Below are 13,890 nucleotides of genomic sequence, written 5' to 3'. Positions count from 1 at the left end.
TATATATATATATATATATATATATATGATTTAAAACTGACAACTGAAGATAAACATTTTTCCCAAGAATAAACAGGACTACACTTTAAAAGGACTGTCAGTACCTGTGAGTAGTTGTAGTCTTTGTAAGGTAGAGAAGCCAAGGCAGTGGGAACAGGAAGTTTGGATGATAACAGTTCTCTCCTGATGGCCACGCCCCTCTCTGGAGTCTCAAGGACACCTTCAAGTTTATAATTCATAATCTTGCGCAGGGTTACAAGATTCATCACCTCTGCATCACTCAGCATATGGGCACCTCTCTGGAAAGAATCGTGGGCAAAACAGTGATATTTTTGAAGAATCTGAGGAACACAGAACATCATATATCTAGCTTTGTATTGTGCTTCCAGTATAACCTGACAACTTACCTGAGAATCTGAGAGGATGGCCATACATTCCTCCAGACTTCGGGGCTCCGACGTACAAACACTTGGAGGAGCACATTGTGTCTGAGCAAGAGAATCCCCAGAAGATGTACCACAAAATGCATTCTGAATCACATCTGCAGCAGAGGAATCACATGAAAAAACACAGCAGTTAGATCATCTTCATCACTGGGTACACGCGTTATCAAAGCTAGAAGCACCCGCTACGAGTCTCACCCTCTTCTCTAAATGATATGTCAGCTTCAGAGGAAAGTTTCACGTCTGAAGCAGCTGCTAAAGAGGTAGGGATGGTTGCCAAAACACTATTAGATGTCTTCTGGGGTTTCAGGGCTGGGAGGGACCTCATGCAGCAGTCCTCTGTCACCCAGGGCTTCGGACTGGGAGTGGAGCTTATAATGGTACTCTTGAGTGAAAGCGAGGACTCTGTCTCTGCTTGCTCAAAAAATACATACTTTACGGCCAGAATCAGAGCAAGACCGAGGGTTATCACCTGTTCCAGGTCGATACTGGAGAGAGAAAAAGTCATATATCAGTGGACGCAGGAATCAATAATGCAAACATTGCAATATTCCATGGTTTACCTGGTGAGCTTAAGAGGCAATATGGTGCTAGGAGAGTCCAGTCTCTTTGCTACAGGCCCTTCCACTGTGCGGTTTTGACCTGAATGTTCAGCTGTCAGTCGAGTGTGAGCATGAACCAAAGCCAATCCCAGAGACTGAAAGACAACATCACACAGGCATCATCGTTCAGACCTAAAAATGCTTTATAATACACAATGTTGAAGACTAATCTAAATAAACATCCCCACCATAGATGATGGGAACTCACCATTATGATTTTAACCCTTTGAGTCACAGGATTGGGCTTGTTATCCTCTTCCTCAGCTAGCACACGGGAGAAGTGGCTCAGCTGCCAGATGGGGCGCCCCTCACGACTCTCCCTTGACAGCTACACACAAATATGCAGGACCACAAAAAATATTAATAAAAAATATATATCACAGTTAAACTCTAGCAACTTGTTTCCTTATCTTATCTGTGTTTATTTCTCCAAATTGTTGCATGCACATCTCACCTCCAGCACCAGAGAGACACAGGCAGGGAAGAACGTCATGAAGACAAAGTAATTGGCCAGAACAGACATGCAGCCAAAACAACACATGATCTCCAACTGAGGCACACCTAGAAAAAAGGAAGAAACGCAGCTGACTTCTGCTTTTCTACTCGATCAAGCATAACCACAATATTTCTAACACACAGAGCATCACTGATGATGCTTATAGGTGGAGAAACAGCAGTAATCCTTACCAGACATGGTTCCGATTCCTATAACCAGACACTCAACCACAGCATCCAGGGTGAATGTTGGGCCCAGGATGGCCATGCCGTGAGAAATGTTCTCCCTCACCTCCTCCTATTCCCAACACACAAGACCAATTCGTTAGTTAAGGATGCTTTACACTTATGTCCCCCATATGAATAAAGCCACATTTCATACATATGGTAAGACCAAATATGTGCGAAATTACCTGAGAGTTTGAGCTGAGGGCAAATTTAGCCAACGCACAGGCTCTAGACAGGTCAATAAGCAGGAGGAAAAAGGGCAGCGCTTCACTGCAGGGAGAGCAGACAAGTGTCAGCCAGGGAGTGACCTGGAATACGTTCCTTCAGTGTCATCTTACAATTACAGATCAGTGAACTTAATCTTACAGCTGAATTAAATCCTTGTCTCTAATGTAAAGGAGCTGCAGTAGCTTCAAATGTATTGCCATAAAATTGTGAAACAATGTGTACATCACCCTGCTGGTAAATGTTAACTATTTTATCTACCTGATCTCACTAGCACATTAGCTGCCTCTTATCCTGCTACTACCAACTGTGTTAGCTACGCAACTAGTTTTAACATGTTGTAACATGGATTAGTGATTTTAAAAAAAACCCTCTCACTAACAATTATTTGCAGAAAGAAGGCCTCCCCTATAGTCAACACAGAAAAAGTAATAACTTTTGACAACAAAGTAAGCTGGCAGCAAGTTAAAGCTCTGTAAGCTCAGCCTCTTCTGAGGAGGAAGTACAGTGTAATGTAACATCAGTCTAACTGAAACTCTTTGCATAACCTCGAACAGGGACAACATGTATATCCTTATCCTTACTTATTTTCTTACTTATATTTATTATTGCTCATTAATAACACAAAGGTGTTTCTTACTGGATTAACTATGTTAATCAACAGAATAATAATTTAATAGAATACTTAATTGCTAAAATAATCCACTGCCTATGTACACTCTCAATATGTCACAGACCACTTTAAGAACCACTCTCCTAGCGTATATGTGAGTCCATTGGAAACACTTACTTCAGACCCGTCAGCTCCTTCCCAAAGAAATGGATGACGACTGTACTGAAGACAAAGCTGGAAAATACTGTAAATAATCCAGCAATACCTGGAGATGGAGGAGAAATGGAATGTTGGTGTATTTTTATGATAAATTTGTTAGCCAGTCATTTGTTTTTCACTCTAAATGAAAAGCAAAGAAACAAACCAACCCAAGTAGTTTGGGGTTAAAAATGTAATACATTAAAATCATGTTCTATATTAAATCCACTGACAACATTTTATGGCAATTCAAACAGCTGAAGCTGGAAAGTAGTAAAAGAAAAACTGTGGCCACTAATGAGTGGTGATTATACAGCCAAAACAAATCTGTATGATGTGAGAAGAAGTGTTTACTACTGTCCAAAACTGGGGGGGAAAAAAACCCAACAAACATCTCATGATACTGACCTAGAATATATTTGGATCCAAGCTGTCTGAGATTCTTGAACTGGAAATAAATATAAATAATGGCCATGCACCGAGTGACTGTCAGAATAACTGCATCACTGCTCTGGATTTTCTGCAAGAAAAAAAAACAGACATTAGTGTAGACTCTCAGGGGCGATCATGGCTCAAGAGTTGGCAGTTGGTCTTGTAATTGGAAGGTCGCTGGTTCGAGCCCCAGCTCGGACGTTGTGTACTTGGGCAAGACACTTCACCCGTTGCCTATTGGTGGTGGTCAGAGGGCCCGGTGTCCCCAGTGTCCAGCAGCCTCGCCTCTGTCAGTGCGCCCCAAGGCAGCTGTGGCTACAATGTAGCTTGCCATCACAAGTGTGTGAATGGGTGAATGACTGAATGTAGTGTAAAGTTCTTTGGGGTCCATAGGGAGTAAGTAAAAGCGCTATACAAATACAGGCCATTTACCATTTTACAAAACTCTGACAACATTTCTTAGAGAGTGTCACACCAGCCTCACCTCCTCCTCAACTTTGGGGCATTGGTTCCACTTGCACATCTGGTTGCTTGTTGCCAGGCTGTTCATAGACACGAAGCATACTGTCAAAGCCAGGGTCCCCACGATTACCTCCCATGGGTGCGAGGCCACCAGCAACCCATGAAGTCTAAATAGACGTGCCAACATGGTCTCAGGATATCTTCCTACACAAGATCCCAGAATCACCTGCGTTACAAGAACATTGTCCAGTCACTGGTAGTTAGCAAGTCTGACTTCTGTACGGCTTTAAAATCAAAATGCAGCTTGTGTGATGATGGCGAAATATAGTGAAAGACGATCGTCAAGTTTAATATACACACTCGGTTGCCGCAGTGCTGTCAAAAGGATTTAAACAATAGGATTCACAAAGGTATCATTGCGATACTCCTGGTTAGCATTACCTAGATGTTAACACACTGAGGCTATATTAGCGCAGCTTAGCTAATGCTAGTTACCGTAACATCGGTCGACATTAGCTACGCTGACTAATTTTACAGCCTGTCACCAAAATAACTTAATCCCCCTGCCTCATTACATTTTAAGTACTACTCTGCATTATACGGAAACCTGTAAACATACAAAGAGTTTCTTCGTGGTCAGAGAGTCCTTTCCATAGCGACAGTGCCCTTCCCACAAATCGCTTAGCCTGCTACATTGCCTGATCTGATGTAATGAAACTAATATGGCGATCCGGAAATACTGACGTCAATCCGCTTGTGAAGTCGTGACGTATGAACCCTGCTTCCGGCTCCAAGTTCCTGCTGAGTTAATAGAGGCTGTTGCCGTTATACCCTTTAGTAGTTTAGTAGTACAGTGTATCTTATTTTATTTAACACAAACAAGCCCTCAAGAATAATCAGTGGTCGTTGTCTGCATCTGTGGCTTTTATCAGCGCTGTTCATGTGGATCACGTCTCTGCTTTTTTTTCATTCAAAGACGAAGGTAGTGGCCTACTTTTGCCCAGCGAGATTTTTTTTTAAAAAAAAGTATTTGTCCGCTTCCTGATTTCTTAGTAATCAAATAAATATTAGACAAAGATAATCTAAGTAACCAAAAATGCAGTTTTTAAATTATGATTTCATTTATTTATGGGGAAAGGGTTATTCAAACTTACCTGGCCCCATGTAAGAAAAAAAAAAAAAAAAGCTTCCTAAACCCAATAACTGGGTGAGTGATAACAATGACAATGGCAATGTGGAAGAATCTTAGCCCACTCGTCTGTATAATTGTTTAAATTCACCTACATTAAAGGGTTTGGAGCTTAAATAACCTGTTTAATGTCACACCAAAGATTTCCATTCGTTTTTGAGTCCAAACTTTCTTTAGGTCACTTTAAAACCTTCATTCTATTTATTTATTTATTTATTTATTTATTACTGCGGTATTTTGGATCTTTGTCCTGCTGCATAACCCAAGTGTGCTTCAGCTTTAAGGTAGAAACTGATGGCTGGACATTCTCCTTTTGCAGTTTCTGGTAAAGAGCAGAATTCATCGTTCCATCAATTCACCCAGGTCCTTAAGCAGCAAAGGATGCCCAGACCATCACACTACCACCACCATGTTTGACTGTTGATATGATGATCTTTTTCTGAAATGCTGTGTTAGTTTTACCCCAGATGTAACGGGACTCAAACCTTTCAAAAACTTCTCATCCTTTCAAAAACCACTTTTTCTCATCCGTCCACAGAATATTTTCCCAAAAGTCTTGGGGATCATCAAGACATTTTTTTGTAAATGCGAGACTAATCTTTGTGTTATTTTTAGTCAGCAGTGGTACTTTCCTTGGAACTTTCCCATGGATGCCATTTTTGATCAGTGTCTGTCTTATTGTTGAATCATGAACACTGACCATACGTGAGAGTAGCCTGCAGTTCTTTAAATGTTTTTCTGGGTTCTTCTGTCTTTCCAAGCATCCATTGAATGGACAGATAACATCTGATAACATCCAAAGAGAGGACATTTGGGTAGCATTTCTGCCTTAATAAATGAAATCATAATTTAAAAAAATATCATCCATTCATTCCTTTCCACTTATCTTTGTCAGGATCACCCATCCCAGCCACCATATCGCCAGTCTGTTGCACATCTAACACATAGAGACAGACAACCATTCGCACTCACATTCATGAGTTACCAATTAGAATTACCAATTAACCTAACCCCACTACTGCATGGCTTTGGACATGTGTGGGAGCTGGAGTGCCCAGAGAGAACCCACTCTTACACAGAGACAACATGCAAACTCCACACAGAAAGGCCCCAACCAGGTGGTGGAATTGAACTCAGAACCTTCTTGCTGTGAGGCAACAGTGCTAATAACCACACTGCTCCATTTAATTTTAAAAACTGCATTTTGTATTTACTTGGATTATGTCTGTATAATATTAAATTTGGTTTGAGTACGAACATTTATGAAAAAACAAAGCTATGGAATCAGGAAGAATGTAAATACTTTTTCACAGAGCTGTAGCTAGATGCTGAGTTGTCTAATACGAGTTTTTTTTTCTTATTCATTGCCTTCATTTGCCTACAAAGACTGCCTCAACATTTTTTGATCAAATAACTCCTTAAGTAATTACTTACCTACTTACTGAATCTGTCATAATCGACTTTTAGTCTAAGGATATTTTGTGAATAAGGCCCTTGATCTAGCTGCTTGAATCAAGCTTCAAGACCTGAAATATTTGTGTTTATATTGTGCTCACATAGTGGTCACTCCTACATAAAGCTGTGCTTATGTATGAAAACCTGGAGCCAGGCTGGGAACTTGGCAGAGACAGAGTGGCCTTTCACAGTGTGCAGAAGGTGGCTCTTGGATAGGTTTACAGCAGTCTAACAGCATTTTTTTCTTTTTCTTTTTTTCTTTTTTTGTTGGCCCAACCCTCCGGCTCCTGTTATGGCTCCTAATCTGACTTTTCTTCTTATATACAATATGGAAAATATTCCATACAAAGGAATATTTTCCATACAAAATATTCCTTTGTATGGAATATTTTCCATACAAAGGTCCCATTATTAATTTGCATCCAGTATACAGGGAGTGCAGAATTATTAGGCAAGTTGTATTTTTGAGGAATAATTTTATTATTGAACAACAACCATGTTATCAATGAACCCAAAAAACTCATTAATATCAAAGCTGAATGTTTTTGGAAGTAGTTTTTAGTTTGTTTTTCGTTTTAGCTATTTTAGGGGGATATCTGTGTGTGCAGGTGACTATTACTGTGCATAATTATTAGACAACAAAAAACAAATATATACCCATTTCAATGATTTATTTTTACCAGTGACACCAATATAACATCTCCACATTCACAAATATACATTTCTGACATTCAAAAACAAAACAAAAACAAATCAGCGACCAATATAGCCACCTTTCTTTGCAAGGACACTCAAAAGCCTGCCATCCATGGATTCTGTCAGTGTTTTGATCTGTTCACCATCAACATTGCGTGCAGCAGCAACCACAGCCTCCCAGACACTGTTCAGAGAGGTGTACTGTTTTCCCTCCTTGTAAATCTCACATTTGATGATGGACCACAGGTTCTCAATGGGGCTCAGATCAGGTGAACAAGGTGGCCATGTCATTAGTTTTTCTTCTTTTATACCCTTTCTTGCCAGCCACGCTGTGGAGTACTTGGACGCGTGTGATGGAGCATTGTCCTGCATGAAAATCATGTTTTTCTTGAAGGATGCAGACTTCTTCCTGTACCACTGCTTGAAGAAGGTGTCTTCCAGAAACTGGCAGTAGGACTGGGAGTTGAGCTTGACTCCATCCTCAACCCGAAAAGGCCCCACAAGCTCATCTTTGATGATACCAGCCCAAACCAGTACTCCACCTCCACCTTGCTGGCGTCTGAGTCGGACTGGAGCTCTCTGCCCTTTACCAATCCAGCCACGGGCCCATCCATCTGGCCCATCAAGACTCACTCTCATTTCATCAGCCCATAAAACCTTAGAAAAATCAGTCTTGAGATATTTCTTGGCCCAGTCTTGACGTTTCAGCTTGTGTGTCTTGTTCAGTGGTGGTCGTCTTTCAGCCTTTCTTACCTTGGCCATGTCTCTGAGTATTGCACACCTTGTGCTTTTGGGCACTCCAGTGATGTTGCAGCTCTGAAATATGGCCAAACTGGTGGCAAGTGGCATCTTGGCTGCTGCACGCTTGACTTTTCTCAGTTCATGGGCAGTTATTTTGCGCCTTGGTTTTTCCACACGCTTCTTGCGACCCTGTTGACTATTTTGAATGAAACGCTTGATTGTTCGATGATCACGCTTCAGAAGCTTTGCAATTTTGAGACTGCTGCATCCCTCTGCAAGAGATCTCACTATTTTTGACTTTTCTGAGCCTGTCAAGTCCTTCTTTTGACCCATTTTGCCAAAGGAAAGGACGTTGCCTAATAATTATGCACACCTGATATAGGGTGTTGATGTCATTAGACCACACCCCTTCTCATTACAGAGATGCACATCACCTAATATGCTTAATTGGTAGTAGGCTTTTGAGCCTATACAGCTTGGAGTAAGACAACATGCATGAAGAGGATGATGTGGACAAAATACTCATTTATCTAATAATTCTGCACTCCCTGTAATCTTACAACATATTCACAACCACAACATTATAATCATATAAACCAGCTAGGCGTAATTCCCTTTCACCTTTATTGTATTTAAAGAACATTTCTGAGCAGAAAAGACTGTAAGATAGTTAAAAAAAATGATTGTCCTTTCATCTTGTTGGATGTGGAAATTTTATATTTCCAACAAACAGTGTCAAACTCTTATGAGAACTTTCATGAGCTTTTCTTATATGAAAATATCTTGGTAGTGTTAAGCAACCACTGTTTGGTGATGACTGTAATAAATGGAAACAGTATTTGTTTTCCTCTCGCACATGCTCAGTGAAGCGAGGCTTATTCTCGGAAGACACACAGAGAGTGGGTGAGAGCGTGAGCAGATCCCGGTGGGGGTTTTAATTCTTCTTTTAATTTTTGAAAGTAATTTTTCTTTCATTTATAAATAGATTCATTGGTTTAAAAACAGCATTTGCATTGCATTTCATTTTCAATATTTGTTTCTAAAGTATAATAAAGCATGTGACTGGGTTTAATGGCTCTCTGTTAGTTGTGTCACATGTAAAACTAAAAAAAAAAAAGCAAGTGGTTTCCGGTGTCTCTTTCAGTTTCTTTGTGTTTTTGTTTTCTAGGTTAGCTTCATAAAACCAACTTGAAGAGAGAAGAAACAAAAGACACACCTCAGACCAATATGCCTGCACACCTGCACGCTATGCTTTTTTTTTTTTTCAACAAATGCCTGGACTTTTGTTTTGCATGGTGTATTTAAGTATGACTTTCATGGCATTACTGATAATAATAACCAATCTGCATGACTTTGAGTTGACATTTATGACCCAGCAAAATCACCAATCTACATTCCAACCTGGCTCATATTAGTCACTCGTGTAGGTAGCATATTGAATCTTCACGTGTGTTTTAATAGGTTGATTATAGTTTAAATGCGTTTAAGCCAGTATCTTAGAATTCTTTTGAAGAATCAGTTTGCTTTTCTGTCATAAAGAGATAATCAGGATTGTGTTATTTCAGAACAAAGCCAAGTCACTGAACGACCGTCGTAGATTGATTTTTTTTATTCTTTCTCCACCCCCACCCCCCAAAAAAACATAGAAATGACCTCACTGTTGAGTTTTCTCACACACCACCTCCAAGTTTTAAGTCTTGAGAGCTCCCACGATTGGTACAGCTTTCTTCCTTCTCACCCTTCCCTTAGTGAGTTCAGATGACTCCAGACACGGGGTTTTAATTCAAACTATTTTAACCAGATTTGTTCAGGAAGCAGTCGTTTCAGTAAAGCGCATTTGCAGGGGAAACCATTTTTTATTTGCTCCTTCCCCCCTCTTAAAAAAAGTTTTGTTTTTTTGCTTTTTTACCTACTACAGAGACAAACCAATGATTACACACAAAACACGTCTTTCTGCTTTTTCTTGCTTTTCAGTTCGTTTCTTTCTTTCGGTTTTTTTTTTTTACTTGAGCTGTAATTAGTTTCCTGAACCCCTCCCTCTTTTCCGGGTTATTTCTCAGCGCGTCTCTGTCCTGTGGTCCTCAGCTCAGCGCGGTTATGACAGCTTGTCGCGCTTCTTCTGAACACGGTTTCCGCTGATTAACAACGTATAATCAGACATTTCTTCAAGTTTGCGTTGTCCACAGATGTCGCGACAGCAGTGTGGGAAAAGTGGAAGGGCAGGGAAGACGAATGCCCACTCTTTTTTCTGACAGGTAAGTTTTCATTCTTCCTTTTTTTCATTCTTCACTTTTGTGAGTCGAAGTTTTACTGTCGAAGCAGCGAAGACGGAACATTTGCATTGAACCCACGTTTCGACAACTTTCAGGTTTAAAAACTGCTTGCCAGGTCTTTTGGGGAGACCGGCACCAGCGTGAAGAGCAAGGTGAGGGCTTTTCACAGTATGGAAGGTATCCATCACATCTAAATTAGCTCTCCCGTTTGCTATATCATAGATGGCAACTGCCTCCCAATTTCACTTCTGTCTCTTTCTGTCTGCTTAAAGAGATGAGATCATATAAGCTATATATTCTGTGGTGTTCCGTTGTTTTTATTGAAGGTATTTGCAATGATAGTCTTCAAACAACAATAAACAGATCGCACGTTTAGAAGTTTGGAATAAGCTGTTTTGATCTTATTTATTTATTTATTTATTTATTTATTTATTTATTTATTTATTATCGTCCACTCTGAATTGGATAACTCATTTTAACTTCTTTTCTAGTGTATATTCACGTCACCTTTGTGTTTTGGTCACTCTTTTTAAGGGCACACTTATAAATTTCAGACGAATATCTCCTGTTTTGAATCGGGAGATGTTGTTTTTTTTGTTTTGTTTTGTTTTGTTTTTTAAAACTAGGCCTATGAATTTTCAAAGCAAATGACAATGAGGCAACTATATCCATGTGAAATCTGTAAAACTAAACTAAACGTAAAGGTATTTTTAATAGCAACTAGATGTCTCTCTGTGTGTTGTATACTTCTCATTATATAAAGAAAAAAAATCATATATGTCAGATCTGAATAAGACCCAGTTTTCTGTTTTATTTTGTGAATAATAACGTCCGCATATACAATAAAGAAATGCAAAATGTTACCTTTGTACTGTAGAAACTGTAAGTATTAAGATAAGATAAGATAAGATAAGACTTTATTAATCCCACAACGGGGAAATTTTTGCGTCACCTCAGCTCAGGTACAGATATATGAAGGAAATACAAAAACACAAATAAGTACAATCAATGAAAAAAAGTAAGATAATACACTATATTACAAGCGTACTTAGGAGTTGGTGAAACCTGATTCTGTGTTTCCTCAGAAATTCTAAAGTAAATAATTGTTGATAGAATATTTGTTTTATTTTTTTAAAACCAGAGAATTTATTGAACCTTCCCACCATTAAAAAAAAATCAATTGAATGTAAATTTACATATATATGTATGCATTTGTATAATTTTTGCCACATCTATGTATTGCTTAAACATAAATTAAAATCAGTTTTGTTAGGGAAAAAGTGATGAAGTCTCACAAACTCATGTATCAAATCTTGTGCAATTGGCGTTACGAAGTGACACTTTCTTTCTTTTGGACACTTGTCACACTTCTATGAAGGTAACATAAGATAAGATAAGAAAAGATAGATTTTTATTGTCACTGTTACCAGAACAATGAAACACAGTTGTCATCTCTCCATTGGCAGAATGGAGAGCACAGAGAATGTACACAAAAAGGATATGCACAAGTTGTATACACACACATACACACATACATACGTACGTACGTACGTACGTATGTGTATGTATGTTATACTGTAATAAATACAGTTTATAAATATAGTGCGAGTGTCCTTGAGTGTTAGCAGCACAGTTAACCTTCAATCAGGGTGTAGGTAGGGTACGTTTGACAGACTGTGGGTAGAAGCTTCTATTGAATCTGTTTGTCTTTGCAAGGCTTCACTGGATGTGCTAAAGTTATTGCAAAATAAACAAATATGGAGTAACCCTATTCTAAAAGAAACTGAACATTTATTTTAGGTGGTTAGGTATTTCTGAAGAATATCAGTTGGGTTTATGTTCCTTCATGTTGTGTTTTCTCTCACTACAGAATGACCATGCGATGTTTATCGCTGCGACTAAGACGAAAGCAGTTCCTTCCTTCCCTCCTGTCATTGCTGACTATATCCATCCTGCTATTGGTCTGTGTCAAGCACAGCTACATCACTGAACCTTCACATATTGGTACGGACATGCAGATAATTCCCAAGTACAATATTGATTGCTCTGCTATTTATGACATGGACCCAGTGGAGGTGGGGAAATCTCTGCTGATCAAAAAGAAAGACGTTGTGGAGATTAAAGATGAAAGTCTAGCTTATCTTACCTCTAACTGTACTTTATTCAGAAAGTACAGGGGTTATGATAATGTGTGTGCCACAGAAGAGGAGCAAGACTTTCCTATTGCTTATTCTTTGGTTGTGCATAAATCTGCCTGGATGGTAGAGAGACTCATCAATGCACTGTACTCACCCAGTAATATCTACTGTATCCACTATGATCAAAAGTCCTCTGCTCAGTTCATATCAGCTATGGAGGGTTTGGCCCAGTGTCTGCCCAATGTCTTCATTACCAGCAAGAAAGAATCAGTATATTATGCAAGCATTAGCCGATTAAAGGCTGATCTCAACTGTCTGTCTGACCTTTTGGGTTCAGAAGTCAAGTGGAAGTATGTCATCAACCTCTGTGGCCAAGACTTCCCTCTCAAGTCCAACGTGGAGCTAGTGTCAGAACTAAAGCAACTGAATGGCAGAAACATGCTAGAGACGAGCCGACCCACACCAGCTAAGAAACAACGGTTCACCTTTCACTATGAGCTGAAAGATGCCAGCTTTGAATATCAAAAACTGCCAGTGAAAACCGAGTATGTAAAGAGCCCACCACCACACAATATTGAGGTGTTCTCTGGAAACGCCTACTTTGTACTTTCCCGGAAGTTCATTGAGCATATGAATGCCTCAGGTGTAGTGAAAGATTTTTTGTCCTGGTCAGAGGACACCTACTCCCCAGATGAACACTTCTGGGCAACACTTGTGCGACTGCCAGGTGTCCCTGGAGAGGTGGCTAGATCCAAGCCTGATATCACAGACCTGATGAGCAAAACCAGGCTGGTGAAGTGGCAGTACCTGGAGGAGCAGCTGTACCCACCGTGCACAGGGACACACGTTCGCAGCGTTTGTATATTTGGTGCTGCGGAAATGCGTTGGTTGCTGAACTATGGCCACTGGTTTGCCAATAAGTTTGACCCCAAAGTGGACCCTGTACTCATTCAGTGCCTTGAGGAGAAGCTGAAGGAAAAGCAGAAGTTATTTCAATCAGTATCACTGACTTGTCGTAAAGGTTAAACGATGGCTAAAATGGATCAGGAACAAATATTATGTTCTTTCAGTGATTTTTCAAATTTGACTGCTACTTCTTATACATCATTATCTTTGAAGTTACAAATCAACATAATTGATTAATTATAATGAGCTATAAGTAATAGCGAAGGGGACTAATCACTGTTTTCTGGTCTTTTAGAAACAAAAGTTTAAGTGGGAAAGACAAAATGCAGCGTTGAGATATGAAAATGGTGTTTACAGCTCTAATATGTTGCAACGTCGTTTGTTTAAGGAAAGCTGCCGAGCTGCGTTCTTTTCTCAGGGTGTTTCTGTCTCACTTGAGTCACTTGTTTATCTACAAAGACAATGTTGGTTTTATGGTAAATGGTAAATGGACTGATTCTTATATAGCGCTTTTCTACTCTCCCGGAGTACTCAAAGTGCTCTATAAGTTTTATGTATTTTTTTATGTATTCAGTTTTTAAGAGATTTATTTCTTAGATTTCTGTCTTCACAGAAAAGTCCAGTTTACAAAAAACACACCCATGAGGAACATGTCTTAGCAGAAACAGTCGTCTGCTTCTCATTGTGAATGGGGAAAACAGGGATAATATTTGTTTTTGTTAATTGGTTGAATGAAACTGTAATGAGAGGTAATTATACAATAATGACTGGTTACATTTTAAAAGCTAACATGC

At 39.5% G+C, this 13,890-nt stretch overlaps 2 protein-coding genes across 3 annotated transcripts in view; one reads left to right on the top strand and one right to left on the bottom strand.

Moving 5' to 3' along the window:
• Positions 1 to 4,448, bottom strand: part of LOC102207172 (3-hydroxy-3-methylglutaryl-coenzyme A reductase-like) — a 9,139-nt gene extending 4,691 nt beyond the window's left edge. Inside the window, exons 1-12 of the mRNA XM_013909547.1 lie at positions 4,318 to 4,448; positions 3,721 to 3,924; positions 3,213 to 3,324; positions 2,784 to 2,871; positions 1,954 to 2,038; positions 1,733 to 1,838; positions 1,500 to 1,606; positions 1,254 to 1,373; positions 1,007 to 1,140; positions 642 to 931; positions 408 to 541; positions 105 to 299 (exon numbers count right to left, since the gene is read on the bottom strand). Of these exons, the coding sequence (XP_013765001.1) occupies positions 105 to 299; positions 408 to 541; positions 642 to 931; positions 1,007 to 1,140; positions 1,254 to 1,373; positions 1,500 to 1,606; positions 1,733 to 1,838; positions 1,954 to 2,038; positions 2,784 to 2,871; positions 3,213 to 3,324; positions 3,721 to 3,885 (1,536 nt within the window). The 5' untranslated portion in view covers positions 3,886 to 3,924; positions 4,318 to 4,448. The remainder of the gene's footprint in view (positions 1 to 104; positions 300 to 407; positions 542 to 641; positions 932 to 1,006; positions 1,141 to 1,253; positions 1,374 to 1,499; positions 1,607 to 1,732; positions 1,839 to 1,953; positions 2,039 to 2,783; positions 2,872 to 3,212; positions 3,325 to 3,720; positions 3,925 to 4,317) is intronic.
• Positions 4,449 to 4,658: 210 nt separating this feature from the next.
• Positions 4,659 to 13,618, top strand: LOC102206019 (glucosaminyl (N-acetyl) transferase 4). Of its 2 annotated transcripts, none has more exons than XM_005720085.1 (3): positions 4,659 to 4,680; positions 9,840 to 10,034; positions 11,923 to 13,618. In XM_005720085.1, the coding sequence occupies exons 2-3, from the start codon at positions 10,012 to 10,014 to the stop codon at positions 13,214 to 13,216; spliced, it is 1,317 nt and encodes a 438-aa protein (XP_005720142.1). In that variant the 5' UTR covers positions 4,659 to 4,680; positions 9,840 to 10,011; the 3' UTR covers positions 13,217 to 13,618. The 2 variants fall into 2 exon arrangements, with proteins under 2 accessions (XP_005720142.1, XP_013764719.1); XM_013909265.1 differs by lacking the exon at positions 4,659 to 4,680 and adding an exon at positions 10,148 to 10,204 and having other exon boundaries at positions 9,315 to 10,034.
• Positions 13,619 to 13,890: the final 272 nt, after the last annotated feature.

This window comes from Pundamilia nyererei, unplaced genomic scaffold, assembly GCF_000239375.1.
Source record: "Pundamilia nyererei isolate P.nyererei 1_Seehausen unplaced genomic scaffold, PunNye1.0 scaffold00002, whole genome shotgun sequence".
NCBI lineage: Eukaryota > Metazoa > Chordata > Actinopteri > Cichliformes > Cichlidae > Pundamilia > Pundamilia nyererei.
Note: the sequence above shows the minus strand (reverse complement) of the source record. Positions and strands in the feature narration are given on the sequence as shown.